Here is a 17,308-nt window from a genome sequence, read left to right on the forward strand (position 1 = left end):
CTGTTGGCCATCTGGATGTCTTCTTTGCAGAAATGTCTGTTCATGTCCTGTGCCCATTTCTTGATTGGATTATTTGTTCTTTGGGTGTTGTGTTTGCTAATTTCTTTATAGATTCTGGACACTAGTCCTTTATTTGATATGTCATTTGCAAATATCTTCTCCCATTTGTCAGTTGTCTTTTGATTTTGTTAACGGTTTCCTTTGCTGTGCAAAAGCTTTTGATCTTGATGAAATCCCAATAGTTCATTTTTCCCCTTGCTTCCCTTGCCTTTAGCGTTGCTGTGGCTGAGGTCAAAGAGGTTGCTGCCTGTGTTCTCCTCAAGGATTTTGATGGATTCCTTTCGCACATTGAGGTCCTTCATCCATTTTGAGTCTATTTTTGTGTGTGATGTAAGGAAATGTTCCAATTTCATTTTTCTGCATGTGGCTGTCCAATATTCCCAGCACCATTTATTGAAGAGGCTGTCTTTTTTCCATTGGACATTCTTTCCTGCTTTGTCGAAGACTAGTTGACCATGGAGATGAGGGTCTATTTCTGGGCTCTCTATTCTGTTCCATTGATCTATGGGTCTGTTTTTGTGCCAGTACCATGCTGTCTTGATGATGACAGCTTTGTAATAGAGCTTGAAGTCCGGAATTTTGATGCCACCAACGTTGGCTTTCTTTTTCAATATCCCTTTGGCTATTCGAGGTCTTTTCTGGTTCCATATAAATTTTAGCATTATTTGTTCCATTTAACCAACTGAGCCACCCAGGTTCCATTTATTTAAAAAAGATGGATGGTACTTTGATAGGAATTGCATGAAATGTGTAGATTGCTTTAGGTAGCATAGACATTTTCACAATATATATTCTTCCAATCCAGGAGCATGGAACATTTTTCCATTTCTTTGTGTCTTCCTCATTTTCTTTCATAAGTACTTTATAGTTTTCTGAGTATAGATTCTGTGCCTCTTTGGTTAGGTTTATTCCTAGGTATCTTATGGTTTTGGGTGCAATTGTAAATGGGATTGACTCCTTAATTTCTCTTTCTTCTGTCTTGCTGTTGGCGTAGAGAAATGCAACTGATTTCTGTGCATTGATTTTATATCCTGACACTTTACTGAATTCCTGTATAAGTTCTAGCAGTTTTGGAGTGGAGTCTTTTGGGTTTTCCACATATAGTATCATATCATCAGCGAAGAGTGATAATTTGACTTCTTCTTTGCCGATTTGGATGCCTTTAATTTCCTTTTGTTGTCTCATTGCTGAGGCTAGGACTTCTAGTACTATGTTGAATAACAGTGGTGATAATGGACATTCCTGCCGTGTTCCTGACCTTAGCGGAAAAGCTTTCAGTTTTTCTCCATTGAGAATGATATTTGCGGTGGGTTTTTCATAGATGGCTTTGATGATATTGAGGTATGTGCCCTCTATCCCTACACTTTGAAGAGTTTTGATCAGGAAGGGATGCTGTACTTTGTCAAATGCTTTTTCAGGATCTATTGAGAGTATCATATGGTTCTTGTTCTTTCTTTTATTGATGTGTTGTATCACATTGACTGATTTGCGGATGTTGAACCAACCTTGCAGCCCTGGAATAAACCCCACTTGGTCGTGGTGAATAATCTTTTTAATGTACTGTTGAATCCTATTGGCTAGTATTTTGTTGAGTATTTTCACATCTGTGTTCATCAAGGATATTGGTCTATAGCTCTCTTTTTTGATGGGATCCTTGTCTGGTTTTGGGATCAAGGTGATGCTGGCCTCATAAAATGAGTTTGGAAGTTTTCCTTCCATTTCTATTTTTTGGAACAGATTCAGGAGAATAGGAATTAGTTCTTCTTTAAATGTTTGGTAGAATTCCCCCGGGAAGCCATCTGGCCTTGGACTTTTGTTTGTTTGGAGATTTTTAATGACTGTTTCAATCTCCTTACTGGTTATGGGTCTGTTCAGGCTTTCTATTTCTTCCTGGTTCAGTTGTGGTAGTTTATATGTTTCTAGGAATGCATCCATTTCTTCCAGATTGTCAAATTTGTTGGCGTAGAGTTGTTTTTCTTTGGTGTCAGTTGTGATCTCTCCTCTTTCATTCATGATTTTATTTATTTGGGTCCTTTCTCTTTTCTTTTTGATAAGTTGGGCCAGGGGTTTATCAATTTTATTAATTCTTTCAAAGAACCAGCTCCTAGTTTCGTAGATTTGTTCTATTGTTTTTTTGGTTTCTATTTCATTGATTTCTGCTCTGATCTTTATGATTTCTCTTCTCTTGCTCGGCTTAGGGTTTCTTTCTTGTTCTTTCTCCAGCTCCTTTAGGTGTAGGGTTAGGTTGTGTGCCTGAGACCTTTCTTGTTTCTTGAGAAAGGCTTGAACCGCTATATATTTTCCTCTCAGGACTGCCTTTGTTGTGTCCCACAGATTTTGAACCGTTGTATTTTCATTATCATTTGTTTCCATGATTTTTTTCAATTCTTCTTTAATTTCCCGGTTGACCCATTCATTCTTTAGAAGGATGCTGTTTAGTTCCATGTATTTGGGTTCTTTTCAAACTTCCTTTTGTGGTTGAGCTCTAGCTTTAGAGCATTGTGGTCTGAAAATATGCAGGGAATGATCCCAATCTTTTGATACTGGTTGAGTCCTGATTTAGGACCGAGGATGTGATCTATTCTGGAGAATGTTCCATGTGCACTAGAGAAGAATGTGTATTCTGTTGCTCTGGGATGAAATGTTCTCAATATATCTGTGATGTCCATCTGGACCAGTGTGTCGTTTAAGGCCTTTATTTCCTTGCTGATCTTTTGCTTGGATGATCTGTCCATTTCAGTGAGGGGAGTGTTAAAGTCCCCTGCTATTATTGTATTATTGTTGATGTGTTTCTTTGATTTTGTTATTAATTGGTTTATATAGTTGGCTGCTCCCACGTTGGGGACATAGATATTTAAAATTGTTAGATCTTCTTGTTGGACAGACCCTTTGAGTATGATATAGTGTCCTTCCTCATCTCTTATTATAGTCTTTGGCTTAAAATCTAATTGATCTGATACAAGGATTGCCACTCCTGCTTTCTTCTGATGTCCATTAGCATGGTAAATTCTTTTCCACCCCCTCACTTTAAATCTGGAGGTGTCTTCGGGCTTAAAATGAGTTTCTTGGAGGCAACATATAGATGGATTTTGTTTTTTTATCCATTCTGATACCCTGTGTCTTTTGACAGGGGCATTTAGCCCATTAACATTCAAGGTAACTATTGAGAGATATGTATTTAGTGCCATTGTATTGCCTGTAAGGTGACTGTTACTGTATATGGTCTCTGTTCCTTTCTGATCTACCACTTGTAGGCTCTCTCTTTGCTTAGAGGACCCCTTTCAAGATTTCCTGTAGAGCTGGTTTGGTGTTTGCAAATTCTTTCAGTTGTTGTTTGTCCTGGAAGCTTTTAATCTCTCCTTCTATTTTCAATGATAGCCTAGCTGGATATAGTATTCTTGGCTGCATGTTTTTCTCATTTAGTGCTCTGAAAATATCATGCCAGCTCTTTCTGGCCTGCCAGGTCTCTGTGGATAAGTCAGCTGCCAATCTAATATTTTTACCATTGTATGTTACAGACTTCTTTTCCTGGGCTGCTTTCAGGATTTTCTCTTTGTCACTGAGACTTGTAAATTTTACTATTAGGTGACGGGGTGTGGGCCTATTCTTATTGATTTTGTGAGGCGTTCTCTGAACCTCCTGAATTTTGATGCTCGTTCCTTTTGCCATATTGGGGAAATTCTCCCCAATAATTCTCTCTAGTATACCTTCTGCTCCCCTCTCTCTTTCTTCTTCTTCTGGAATCCCAATTATTCTAATGTTGTTTTGTCTTATGGTGTCACTTATCTCTCGAATTCTCCCCTCGTGGTCCAGTAGCTGTTTGCCCCTCTTTTGCTCAGCTTCTTTATTCTCTGTCATTTGGTCTTCTATATCACTAATTCTTTCTTCTGCCTCATTTATCCTAGCAGTGAGAGCCTCCATTTTTGATTGCACCTCATTAATAGCTTTTTTGATTTCAACTTGGTTAGATTTTAGTTCTTTTATTTCTCCAGAAAGGGCTTTTATATCTCTTGAGAGCGTTTCTCTAATATCTTCCATGCCTTTTTCGAGCCCGGCTAGAACCTTGAGAATTGTCATTCTGAACTCTAGATCTGACATATCACCAATGTCTGTATTGATTAGGTCCCTAGCCTTCGGTACTGCCTCTTGTTCTTTTTTTTGAGTTGAATTTTTCCGTCTTGTCATTTTGTCCTGAGAAGAGTATATGAAGGGGCAAGTAAAATACTAAAAGGGTGGCAACAGCCCCAGGAAAATATGCTTTAACCAAATTAGAAGAGATCCCAAATCGTGAGGGGGGAGAAAGGGGATAAAAAGAGGTTCAAAAAGGAAGAAAGAAAAAAAAGAAAAAAGAAAAAAAAAGAATTTAAAAAAAAGAAAACACCTAAGAAAAATATAAAAATATATATATATATATTAGATAAACTAGTAAAAAATCGTTAAAAAAGAAAAAGGTAACAGTTAAAAAAAATTTTACCCGAAGGCGAGAATAAAAAAAAAAAACAAAAAATGAAAAAGAACAAAATTAAATTAACTGCAAGACTAAAAAAAAAAATCACAGGGAAAAAGCCATGAGTTCTGTGCTTGGCTTTCTCCTCCTCTGGAGTTCTGCTGCTCTCCTTGGTATTGAAACCGCACTCCTTGGTAGGTGAACTTGGTCTCGGCTGGATTTCTTGTTGATCTTCTGGGGGAGGGGCCTGTTGTAGTGATTCTCAAGTGTCTTTGCCCCAGGCGGAATTGCACCGCCCTTACCTGGGGCCGGGGTGTGTAATCCGCTTGGGTTTGCTTTCAGGAGCTTTTGTTCCCTGAGCGCTTTCTGTAGAGTTCCGGAGGACGGGAATACAAATGGCGGCCTCCTGGTCTCCGGCCTGGAGGAGCCGAGAGCCCAGGGCCCCACTCCTCAGTGCGCGCTCAGAGAACCGCGCCCAGTTACTCCCATCTGCCTGACCTCCGGCCGCGCTCTGAGCTCACTGAGCCTGCGACCAGTTCAAGGTCACCCCGAGCTGCGAGCTTACTGTTGGCTCTGTCTCTGTAGCCGGCTTTCTCGTTCCAATTCCCGCAAGCTCTGCGACACTCTGATACCCCCGATCCTTCTGTGACCCTGCCGGACCTGAGGCCACGCTGACCCCGCGTGGGCTTCGCCCCGGTGTAGCCTCTGGAGCGATGTCCCTCAGCGGAACAGACTTTTAAAAGTCCTGATTTTGTGGTTGGTTGCTCCGCCGCTTGCCGGGAGCCGGCCCCTCCCCCCGGGGTCTATCTTCCCGTCGCTTTGGATTCACTTCTCCGCCGGTCCTACCTTTCAGAAAGTGGTTGTTTTTCTGTTTCCAGAATTGCTGTTCTTCTTCTCTTCGATCTGCCGATGGATTTTCAGGTGTTTGCAATCTTTAGATAAGCTATCTAGCTGATCTCCGGTTAGCTGAAGTAGTCTCAGCCTGCTACTTCTCCGCCATCTTGACTCCTCCCCCCCTATAATACATAATTTTTGAATTTTGATTTATAGTTAACATGTGATATTAGTTTCAAGTGTCCATCATAGTGAATTAGCATTTATATACATTAGGCAGTGCTCACTCTAAGAAATCCAATTAAAATGTGTCACACAAAAAATAATTACAATGTTACTGATTATATTCCCTAAAGTGTAATTTTCACCCCTGGCGCTCATTTATTATGTAACTTGAAGTTGGTACGTCTAATCCCCTTCACCTTTCCACCCATCTTCCCAAACCCCTGCCTCTGGTTTGTGAGATGATCATTTTCACTTATTCTGTTAATGTGTCAGATTATATTGATTGAGTTAAGCTACTGTCTTTCTCCCCTTCCCCCAAAATCCAGTGTGTTCATGATGTAGAGTCCTATTGCTGGATCTTATTTGTGAACATATTGTATAGAGATGTACATCTACGTTTATGTGAGAGAAATTTCCACACCTTTTTCATTCTGCAATTACCTTGCCAGTTTTTTTGGTGTTCACAGTTCCCTGGCCTGATCCAATATTGTTTCCTCCCTTTTTATTTTCAGGAAAGGCTTGTATAATTTTGGTGTGTGTATATGCTTGTGTGTATGCATGTGTGTAAGCATGTGTGTGTTTCCTCAAGGGGTAAGTGTTTGGAGCAATTGCCAATGAAGCTTCCTCAACAGACACAAATATAACAAAATGATTATCCCCAAGCGGTTAGCTCACACTTCCATGACGTACCACAGCTGCCTTTCTTGTATGTGATGAGAACATTTAGATCTACTCTCTTTGCAACATTCAAGAATAGGGTACAATGTTATGAGCTACGGTCATCAGCTGTATATGAGATCCCCAGAACTTGTGGTCTTACAACTGTGGAGACCTTGTTCTGCCTATAATCCTGACCAGCACCTCCCCATTTCCACAGTCCAACCCTGCCAGCCACCACTCTGCTCTCCATTTCTCTCAGTTTCCACATACTTCAGATGGGGGACGGTTTGATCACAGTCAATGCATTCAATGTATTCATAAGGTGATACATAATTTCTACTTCTCCATCAATTTAGTAGCTTCTATTTTGAGAATTTTATCCATTTCATCTACATGTCTCAAATATCAGCATAAAGGAGTTAATAATGTTCCATTCTAAATTTAAAGTCTGTAGGATGGGATGCCATCCTAATAATGATGTGTACCTCCTCTCTCTCTCTCTCTCTCTTTCCTTGGTTTTGTGGCTAAGATTTATAAATGTGACCATTGCTTACAAAAAGGAACACTTTCAGCTTCATTGATTTTTCTCTATTTTTAAATTTGTCCTCATTACTAGCTATGTCTTGTCTTTATTATTTTCTGCCTTCTACCTTTGTTTGGAATAACTTGCTAATCTTTTCCCAAATTCTCGATAGAATAGGTTCTGTCAATTATTTGTGTCTTTTTCTGTTCTAATAAATTGGTTCTTGGTTCTTATTTTCCCATTTCATAGATTTGATGTGTAACATTTACACTGTCCTTCACTGTAAACATTCTCTCATTTCCATTTGGATTTTCTCATTTCATTCATGGGTAATTGGGAAGTCTGTTGCTTTGATTTCCAAAGTGTAGGGGTATTACTATCTTTGATGGCAGAATCAGTGACTCCCAGAGGGGCCCAGGAGTTCTTACTGGTCCATGTGAAGAGTTCAGGCTGGCTGGGATCGTCATTAGGTGACACCAACTGTGGGCAACTCCTGTGCCTTCCAAGGTCCCTGTGGTCACCCTCCATGGAGTGTGGGATCAGGACCCCTCCTGGGCTTGTGCATGGCCAGAGCAGCATACACACTGGGCTCTGCTGGGGGCTCCCCTAATTGGGAGGGAGAGGATGCCCTTGTCTCCTGTCTGAGAGTCAAGGGATGAAGCTGGGTGTAGGTTACATCCTGGGGGGTGTCATATGCAGCAACCTGCAGTGGGGAAGAGAGGGGAGGTTTGTGATTGAGGAGGGGGACCCTGAATGCTTGAAGAAGAAGGGACCCACCTGACAGTCCGTCTGCCCGTTTTCCTCTGCTTGTCTGTCCTCCGAGTCCAGTAATCCCTCTGACACAGGGAAAGGAGAAGTGGCCAGTCCCCACCTGAATCTTGATCTTGACAGGCTCACCTGGGCGTACGTTGGTCTCTGGGGGTCTTCATCTTGTGTGTTCTGCTGTGGACAGACTGTGAGAGGGAGGTTTGTCTCCTTGATTCCCCTCGACCACCTCAGACAATTTTCCCCATGGTTGCCAGAGCGATGCTTCAAACTTTGCTGCCCATTAGGTCACGTTCCTGGTGAACTCTCCAGGGGCTTCCAGAGCCTTGGGGCGTGTGATTCAACTCTGGCTCTGATTCTATTCGAGAAAGAGTTTCTTGCTCATTTGGTTGTAGCTGCATGGGCCATGCTCCTGATAAAGCATGTTGCTGCCTCAGGAACTTTGCACCTGCTACTCTGTACCTTGCTTTATTTTCCTTGGCCACACGTTGCTCTCAAGGATGCTGCCCACTTCCTTGTATATTGTCCACCACCCACAAAGTGAACTCATGGAGGGTGGTCAGATTTGCTCACAGCTATGCCAGCAGCACTAGGTGGGGCCTGGCAAATGCTGGACTCCCTGTGTCTTTTGCTGTCTGAATGAATGAAGGGACTTAGTGACCAGTGGGAAAATCATTTCTTCATGCACCCTCTTGAGACATGGGCATGTACCCCAACAACAGAAGTCAGGCAGTGGTTGGGGAGCCAGATAAGAGGAGCACAGAGGAGGACCCACGAGATCACAGTGGGCTGATCCTGGGTGCCCAAGGAGTGTGAAGGCCTTTGAAGGACACTATTAAGATTGGGTGGTGTGAGGACACAGAAGCGTCCACTGGATTCTGTTTGGTACCACAAGGGCCCTGGGGTCTGCTCGAGGGCTGGGGGTCTCACCTGATGGTCCAGCTCCACCCCCTCCTCAGGCTGAGTGTCTTGCATGGCAGCATCTGCTGGGACAGAACGGGGTGTGTCCCTTGGCAAGTTCCCTGAGCCCTCCTCTCAGGGCTACAGACTCTGCCCTCCTCCCAGTTAGGACATCTGCCATCCCGGGGCTTCAGCAGTGGGCTGAGGGGTATGTGGGAATTCAGTCCTCAACCCCTCCCCAAGACCCTCCCAGCCCACCCCCAGGGCATCCCCCTTCATCTCACAGAAGCTCTCCTCCTGGGTGGCAGCAGCTGGGCTGGATCTGGGGAGGAGACAGTGTGTTAGGAGGCATAGCAGGGGCAGGTGGGTGGGAGTCTGGGGGACTGCGGGCAGGAGTTACCTGTCATGCAGGCCTCTGTCCTTGGGCTCTGGGTCTGCAGCCCCTGCAGGACGTTGGGAATCCGTGTTCCTCTCGGCTGGGAGGGTACGACGCCCCCCCCCTTTTGATTCCAGGGAAAGGCGCCCTTCACACATACTGTCTGGGTGATTCTCCATATCTACAGATCAAAAGAGGGGAAAACCTTCAATTGGCACGTGGGGACCGACCTCGGGGTTTCTTTTTAGGTTCTCTGGGTTGAGATTCTGCACAAGTGTCCTCCCACGCTGGCCTTTCCCACCACTCTGGTTTCCCTCTGGCCGCTGCCCTAAGCCCATCCTTGTTCGGCCGATAGGAGAGCCACCACCCCTGGAGCCCGTCATGCCCTTCCCTTCTCACGCAACTTCCTGCCTTTGCTCTGATGCCAGTGTCGAACCCGGAGGCAGATGAGGAGGCCGAGCAGCAGGATGAAGGCCATTGCGGCCACAATGAGGATGTACAGGTACCAGTGGGGACCTTGGGCAGGAGCTAACCATGAATTAGCCAGTGATGCCATTTAACTGGGCGCCTACAGTGTGCCAGGAACATGCTTGGCTCTGTGCACTCAGTTCTGACCCCGGCAACGATCACCCAGCAGACGACTGCTGCCCCTCTGCCCACCCCACAGACAGAAAACTGAGACAAAGAGAGGTCATTCATGTGTCTCAGGTCGCCCAGCATGGAGGCGGCAGGGCTGGGACTGGAGCCCAACTGTGGGTTTCCTGGGGCACAGCCTGTCTCTGCATCTTCTTCTGGAGCTGATGGTCCTTTCAGGGACCTTATTTACTGAATTATTATTGATTCAGTAATTATTAACTGAATGCCCCCGGCGTTATCCTCCCTCCTTATTACCTGAATGCCCCCGGTCATTGTCCTCCCTCCCCTCCCCCTACAATGTCACTGTCATTGTTGCAAAAGGACCCATAGATCACTACCTGGGGGTCTTCACCGTGAGCCCTCCTCTCCCAGGATCAGAGTCATGGTCTGATGGGAAATCTACTCTGTCCACGACTCTCTCCTTTACACTTGGGGAAACTGAGGTCCACACAGGGGAGGGGCATGTGCCAGCCAGCACCTCCGGAGGCCCTTGACCTGAAGGGGCAGCTCAGCCTCCGCTCCCCATGGACCCACCCACTAAGGCTGACAGAGACCATCATTCACCCTCAGAGCCTCTTGAGGTCAGCAAGGGTGAGGTGTAAGGCCTGCAGGACTCCCCACTGCACTGGCCTTCTCCTCCCCTACTGGGCCCCTCCACCTCCCTCTGCCATGACCACCCCAGGCCCCTCCAACAGCCTCAGAGCCCCTGGAGTCCCGAGGTCTCCCTGGCATCTCTGGAAGCCTAGAAGAAAAGCCACTGGACAGCAGCCCCTGTGACTCATAGTCAGCTGAGCCTGGCCCTGTGGTTATGGGGCCGGGACCCATAGAGGGTCCTGAGGAAAAGACAGGAGTGTGGGGCTGGGCGGGGGAGAGGCTGGAGCTTCCCCTGACACCTTATTGCTGCACACACTCTTCCTCCTCATGTGCCCTGTGGACCCAAAGGCCCTCCTCCACCAGGACAATTCTGGTGCTGTGGGCGAGGGTTAGGCAAGGGTGGGAAGACCCTGTTTCCCTCCTGCACTGTGAAGGGGTAGACCCCTCTGCTGACATTCCCTTGGAGCCCCTCACTTCCATCCTAGACCAGAGCCCTCATGGACACAGGGTCCTGAAGACAATGTTGGGACACAGAGGGGACAGAGTCAGCGACTCTCACCTGAGACCAGGAGCTCCAGGGGGTCACTAGGCTTTGACAACAGGTAGGGGGAGGTGCTGGCGGAGCTGTAGCACCTGTAGGTCCCCCGTGGTCTGAGGTCACAGGACTCATGGGGAATTCAGCCTGGTGCTGCCCAGCTCGGTACTGTGATCTAAGGCGCAGCGGAGGATCGACTCCCCCCTCCTTGGACAGAAGGAAAGTGTCCACAGAGCTCCGTGACTGACACAGCAGGTTCACATTCCCTCCTAGGGCCACCATGCATCGTGGCTGCACCGAGAGGGAGGGTCTGTAGGGCAGCTGTCCTAGGGAGAGAAAGGGCGGGTGAGGGGCTGTCCAGCTCTGGTTCTGAACTGAGTCTGTCCCTTCCCATCCCCTGTCCCTCTCTGTCTCTCCCTCCCCCCGGAAGCCCCCACCCCTCATCCCAGCCACCACCACCTGGGGCTCCCCTGCAGGACCTGTAGAGCATCTGGGTCCTGACTAATGCCGTAAGCCCTCACCTATGAGCAGGATGTCCAGGGGTCACTGGGGGTTCACGACTCGGAGGACAGGGTGTGTCCACCGAAGCACGTGTACCAGCCCCCATGGGACGGTCTCACAGGGTCCAGGGGGAAGTCTTCCCCAGACAACCCAGCCTGGGGCTCCTTGCAAAGCCGCTGGAGAGGGTCAGGTGCCCCCTCTTTGGACAGTGCGAACCTGTCGTAGCTAACATCAGAGCGACACTGGAGGGTCAGGCTCTGTCCAGAGGCCATTACAGAGCCATGCTGGGTCAGGAGGGAGGGCTCCTTGACACACCTGAGAGAGACCAGCAGAGGATGGCAGGGGCTGCTTTTCCCCACACTTCCCTTCTCCCGTCCTGACACCCGGGTCGCACTGTACATCACCCTCCGTGACTCTGACCTGTGAGTCCCTGTGGTCCCCTCTCCCACGCTGTCTTGGGGCATGGGTCCTTTCACAAAATGACGGTGACATTGTAGGGGGAGGGGAAAGAGGACAATGGCCAGGGGAATTCAGGTAATAAAGGCAATCTGGAAGGACCATCAGCTCTGGAAGAAGATGCAGAGACATACTGTGCCCCAGATGGGGGCTCTGGGCTGTGAGAGAAGAGTCCCTGTTAACTGTCAGATGCCTCAAAACACAGATGGGGCAACAGTCAGGCTTTCTCACCTGAGACCAGCAGCTCCAGGGGGTTACTGGGGTCCGACCACACCTGGGGGGTGTTGCTAAAATAGCCATAGCATCTGACCGTCCACCTGAGGCTAGGGGTCACAGGTCCAACAGGGAACAGGGCCTGGGTACCCCCATGGGGGGCTGATTAGGAGTACAGGATCCAGGAGGGCTGGCGCTCTCCTTCCTTCATCAGGACGAATGTGTGGAATCACATCCGTGAGGCACACTGAAGGGTCACGTTCCCTCCTGAGGTCACAACAGGGCTGGGCAGGGCTGAGAGGCTGGGGTGGCCCTGGGATCCTAGGAGAGGAGGATGGGGTGGTGTTAAATCAGGCTCAGAACCCCAAGGTATCCGCAGGCTGGTCTGTAAGAGGGAGACACCTGAGAGCCCACCCCCTTCCCGGGACAGAGTCTGGGGCTGGGACCCTGAGTGGGCTCACACCTGTCACCACCAGCTCCAGGGGGTCACTGTATTCTGACCAGTCATTGGGGCATTCATACTCACAGTGGTATCTCCCTGCATATACATCTGTCATGTATGTGTTGGAGAAGTTGGCCTTGTACCCGGACTCCAGTGGCTTCCATGTGTCCCAATTCCATGAGTCCCCCTCTTTATGCAGGTGGTACTCCTGGGCCTCCAAGCTCCCCTGACACCAGATGGTCACAGGTGTCCCCCAGGGCATCACAGAGCTGGGCTCAGCCCAGATGGTGGGTTTGGGGAGGGTCCCTGGAAGGAAACAGAGGCTGGGACACAGCCCTTCCCCATCCCCAGGTACCAGCTCAACGCCAAACCCCCAGAAGTGCCCCTGGGTCTGCCCAGAACTGCTGTTCTACATGCCCAGCAGCCTGCTGGGTGACCCCTGTCCCTAGTGAGGAGGTGGGACTGGGACCTTTGGGGACAGACTCACCTGCCTGTGCTTGCATCCTGGGGTCTTCACTCAGCCCTGGAAACAGTCCATGTGAGAGGTTTGCCCCGAATCCTAGCAGAACCCTTTCTCCCCATGAGCCTCCTGAGCCTGGGGTCTCTGACAGACCAGGGCTTGACTCTGGGGTGGCTTCCTCCCAAACTAAGGCCTCCCTTTCCCTCCTCAGATCTCACCGAGACAGAGCAAGGCCATGATGGTGGGGGTCATGGTGTCTCGTCTCTCTCACTCTGGCTGTGCAGAGGGTGAGACCACGGTGCCAGAGGGTGAGACCACGGTGCCCACAGGACATGCAGACATACAAGGTGTGGTTCTCAGAGGTAGGTGTCCTGTCGTGGGTTTGTCATGTACGCAGGATATGACAATAGGAAGGTGAACAACCCCTGCCCAGGGTCCTAGCCTGGCTCCGGTGTCCATGACGGTGCAGCGGGGGCACGCTGGGGCTCCCTGTGATGCCCAATCAAGTGAGGAGACCAGGGAAGGTCCTTCCTTCCCAGAGCCTCCCCCATGGGTCTCCTTCATCCCCACAACCCTGGTCCTCACCATGGACGGATCCCCAGAACCAGAGCTGCTGCAGAGGACATGGGTTCCTGCCGTGCTGGGGAGCTCATGTCAGCTCAGACGCTCAGGTGGTGTCTCTGAATGGCTCAAGTTGAGATATCAGTGGCAATGAGCCAGAGGAGATATAGACGCAAAAAGGGAAGGGAACACAGACTGTCTCTTGGCCCTGGTGTGTGGGCTGTCTTTCTGTCACAGCCTCCAAGGACTTCTGTGTTTTCCTGTGACATGGTCCACACCCCATTCATGCGGAAATGCCTCTTTGAGTCCCTCCTGAGTCTTTCTTGCCCCCTTGTTCCAGGGACAGAGACATCCTCCTCACCCTGGGGTCTTGCCTGTAAGCTATAGGAAACAATACTTGGGTGAGTGCTCTGATATGAGAGACAAAGCTGATTCTCATGTCATTACTAGTCCTGTGTCCACAGCCCAAGTGACTGTGAGCACAGTGGCCTGGTCTGTAGCATGCTATCCTCACTCTACACCTCAGAGTGGTTGTGAGGTCAGTGGGACCTAGATTGTGCATGGGATGACTTTTGTTAGATTCCTGACCTGATTAAGAGGGGTGTGGTTAAGACCAAAGAGGTCCATGTGTCAGACCCCACAGTCAGGTTAGATCATTGATCATTGTGAGAAGTCCCAGGGAAGACTGAGAGAAAACGGTGGGAATTAAGAAAAACAGGAGAGAGAAAGCTGTGATCAGGAGTTCTCCAAAGGCTGATGACCTAGTAGAGCCCCATAATGCCTAAGAGACTTCATTTCATACTTCAATAACAAGAATGTTTATTAGGGAGATTGAGGTTGGAGGACCACAAGTGCCAGGTGACCGCCTTGCTTCCAAGCAAGAGACTTTTCTAAAGCATATTTACAGAAGAGCTCAAGGTCTGTGTCAGCATGACTGTGAGAGCTAATGTGATCCCAATCAAGTAGTGAATGAACTGCAGGGATTGAGAGAGCTAGCCGTTGGCAAGGCTCCTGAGACTGCAAGGACCCTGTCAGCTTGCAGTTGGTTCTCCACATCCTTGAGAGACCCCGTGTGTTCTTAACACTGAGAAATGCTATTTACAATGTTTCTGAAATTAGTAGAAACAGGTATTTGCAGAAAATGAGAAACAAAATTTTCTGAAATTGACACGGACCACAACAGAAAAAGAAGTGAAAGCTGAGTGACTGCCAGTGTCTGGGGTCAAGTTGGGGGGTCATCAAATTTGATCTCTGCCTTTGTGTGACCAGAACAGGCATCCACATTATCACAGGCAGCAAGGGCATCCAGTGTCTCACTGACTGTGCAAGCAGTGTGACCCTTCTTCCTTGTGTGGAGTGGGTCCTGGCATGTCTATGCCCAATAACTCAGTCCAGACAATAGCAGTGAGCCATATCCCCTGTGTGTGTGTGTGTGTGTGTGTGAGTGTGTGTGTGTGCGTGCGCATGTGGGTGGAACCTCGCACAGGCAACTGTCCACGTGTGAGCTTTTGGATTCCATGGCAGTCATCCCTGCCAGACACATCCCTGCTCAGATGCTAAGTTGGGACAAGTGGATGCAGAGGTCAGTGGGGCTGTCACCACCCACCCCTTACAGTCCTGAGCTTCAGGTCAGCCCTGGAAGCAGTTGTCTCTGGAACTCAGGGGTATAGAAGGTGAGTGTTCAACAGGAATGGACATCAGACAGGGACCACAATTTGATAAGGAGGGCTCAGGAACATTGTGTGCAGACTCATCAATCATAGTCCAGGACGTGAAATGGCAGGAATATAGGAAACTCGTTTTATGTTAAAAATGTGAACTACACCATACACAAAGATAAACTCGAAATGGATAAAAGACCTCAACGTGAGACAGGAAGCCATCCGAACCCTAGGGGAGAATATAGGCAGTGACCTCTTCGATATCAGCCACAGCAACTTCTTTCAAGATATGTCTCCAAAGGCAAAGGAAACAAAAGCGAAAACGAACATTTGTGTCTTCGTCAAGATCAAAAGCTTCTGCACAGCAAAGTAAACAGTCAAGAAAACAAAGAGGCAACCCACGGAATGGGAGAAGATATTTGTAAATGAGAATACAGAAAAAAGGTTGATATCCAGGATCTATAATGAACTCCTCAAACTCAACACACACAAAAGAGACAAGCATATCAAAAAATGGGCAGAAGATATGGGCAGACACTTCTCCAATCAAGACATACAAATGGCTATTAGACGCATGAAAAAATGTTCATCACCACTAGCCATCAGGGAGATTCAAATTAAAACCACATTGAGATACCACCTTACAGCGGTTGGAATGGCCAAAATTAGCAAGACAGGAAACAACATGTGTTGGAGGGGATGTGGAGAAAGGGGAACCTTCTTCCACTGTTGGTGGGAATGCAAGTTGGTGCAGCCACGTTGGAGAACAGTGTGGAGATTCCTCAAGAAATTAAAAAGAGAGCTTCCCTATGACCCTGCAATTGCACTACTGGGTATTGACCCCAAAGATACAGATGGAGTGAAAAGAAGGGCCAACTGTACCATAACGTTCATAGTGGCAAAGGCGACGGTTGCCAAAACTGGAAAGAACCAAGATGCCCTTCAACGGACAAAAGGATAAGGAAGATGTGGTCCATATATACTATGGAGTATTATGCCTCCATCAGCAAGGATGAATACCCAACATTTGTAGCAACATGGACGGGACTGGAAGAGATTATGCTGAGTGAAATAAGTCAAGTAGAGAGAGCCAATTATCATATGGTTTCACTTATTTGTGGAGCATAACAAATATCATGGAGGACAAGGGGAGATGGAGAGGAGAAGGGAGTTGAGGGAAATTGGAACGGGAGGTGAACCATGAGAGACTATGGCCTCTGAAAAACAATCTGAGGGTTTTGAATGGGTGGGGAATTGGAGGTTGGGGGAACCAGGGGGTGGGTATTAGAGAGCACGTAATGCATGGAGCACTGGGTGAGGTGCAAAAACAATGAATACTGTTATGCTGAAAAAATAAATTAATTTTAAAAATGTGAACTACTGAAAAATGGAGCACATTGAGTGTTTGTAGAAATAATGAAGTTATATTATGGAAAGAAGATGGAAATCAGGAAGTGAGTTAATTCAATTCTCTGGAGGTAAAAGAGAAAAACAAAAACTTACTGTGACTGATCCTTCCATCTGTGAGAAGATGCAGCTGAAAAGCAGAACACGAAATTGGAAGACAACACTGAGGATGCTTTGTCTGATGCCAGACAGGCTGAAATGAGAACATGCAGATACCCGGGGAACGGGGGGATGGTGGATACCATGAGTCTGGAAAGAGAGCAGTGAGGAATGTGTGAGGCAACAGTCCCAGGGGCCAGTGTTCAGGTGTTGTAAAGAGACACAGGTAGAGCAGCAGTCTGCTGGTATGCATGGATGTTTCCTTGAGATCTGTGTCTCCATATCTCCTGATAAAGCAAAGGAAGTTGACAGGAGCTGACTTTTGAGCAGAAGAAAAAAGCAGAGAGATTTGGAACATGCGCTTATACGGAATCATGAATGAGGGATGCTTTACTCACCCAAGGGAGCTTGAAAGGACAAAGGTAAAAGCATCGGCAGGGCCCACATCCTCAAGCACAAGGAGACAGGGACTTCGTGTAGCCTTGGGCTTCATCTCTGTGAGGGAGGAGGAGAGTGCCCCAGCAGGCATGTTCCCAGCTCCTTATCCTTGGGTCCTCTCCTGTACTTGGAATAAGGCAATGTTGTCTAACGTTTTCTTTTTTTGTGATCTGGGAAATCAAACATGATTTTATTTATTTATTTACTTACTTACTTACTTATTATTTTCTTTTTTTTCGATTAATTTATTTATTTTCAGAAAAACAGTATTCATTATTTTTTCACCACACCCATTGCTCCATGCAATACCTGCCCTCCTTAATACCCACCACCAGGCTCTCCCTTGCCCCCTACCAAATGCTCAATTTGTTTCTCAGAGTCTACAATCTCTCATCGTTCGTCCCCTCCTCCAATTTCCCTCAATTCCCTTTTCCTTTTTTCTACTCCTAATGTCTTCCATGTTATTCCTTATGCTCCACAAGTCAGTGAAACTCTGCTGGTCTCTTCTAGACAGC

General features: G+C 47.5%; 1 protein-coding gene and 1 pseudogene across 1 annotated transcript; both read right to left on the bottom strand.

The window, feature by feature from the left end:
- Positions 1-10,565: 10,565 nt before the first annotated feature.
- On the bottom strand, positions 10,566-11,651 carry LOC123391204 (annotated as a pseudogene).
- Positions 11,652-11,671: 20 nt separating this feature from the next.
- Positions 11,672-15,192, bottom strand: LOC101684159 (leukocyte immunoglobulin-like receptor subfamily A member 6). Its single transcript, XM_045076944.1, has 3 exons — positions 12,846-15,192; positions 12,655-12,690; positions 11,672-12,473 (listed from the first exon to the last, which is right to left on the bottom strand). The coding sequence occupies exons 1-3, from the start codon at positions 12,877-12,879 to the stop codon at positions 12,082-12,084; spliced, it is 462 nt and encodes a 153-aa protein (XP_044932879.1). The 5' UTR covers positions 12,880-15,192; the 3' UTR covers positions 11,672-12,081.
- Between the last annotated feature and the right edge of the window lie 2,116 nt (positions 15,193-17,308).

Source organism: Mustela putorius, unplaced genomic scaffold, assembly GCF_011764305.1.
Source record: "Mustela putorius furo isolate JIRA1106 unplaced genomic scaffold, ASM1176430v1.1 tig00000196_pilon_pilon_pilon, whole genome shotgun sequence".
In the NCBI taxonomy this organism is placed as follows: Eukaryota; Metazoa; Chordata; class Mammalia; order Carnivora; family Mustelidae; genus Mustela; species Mustela putorius.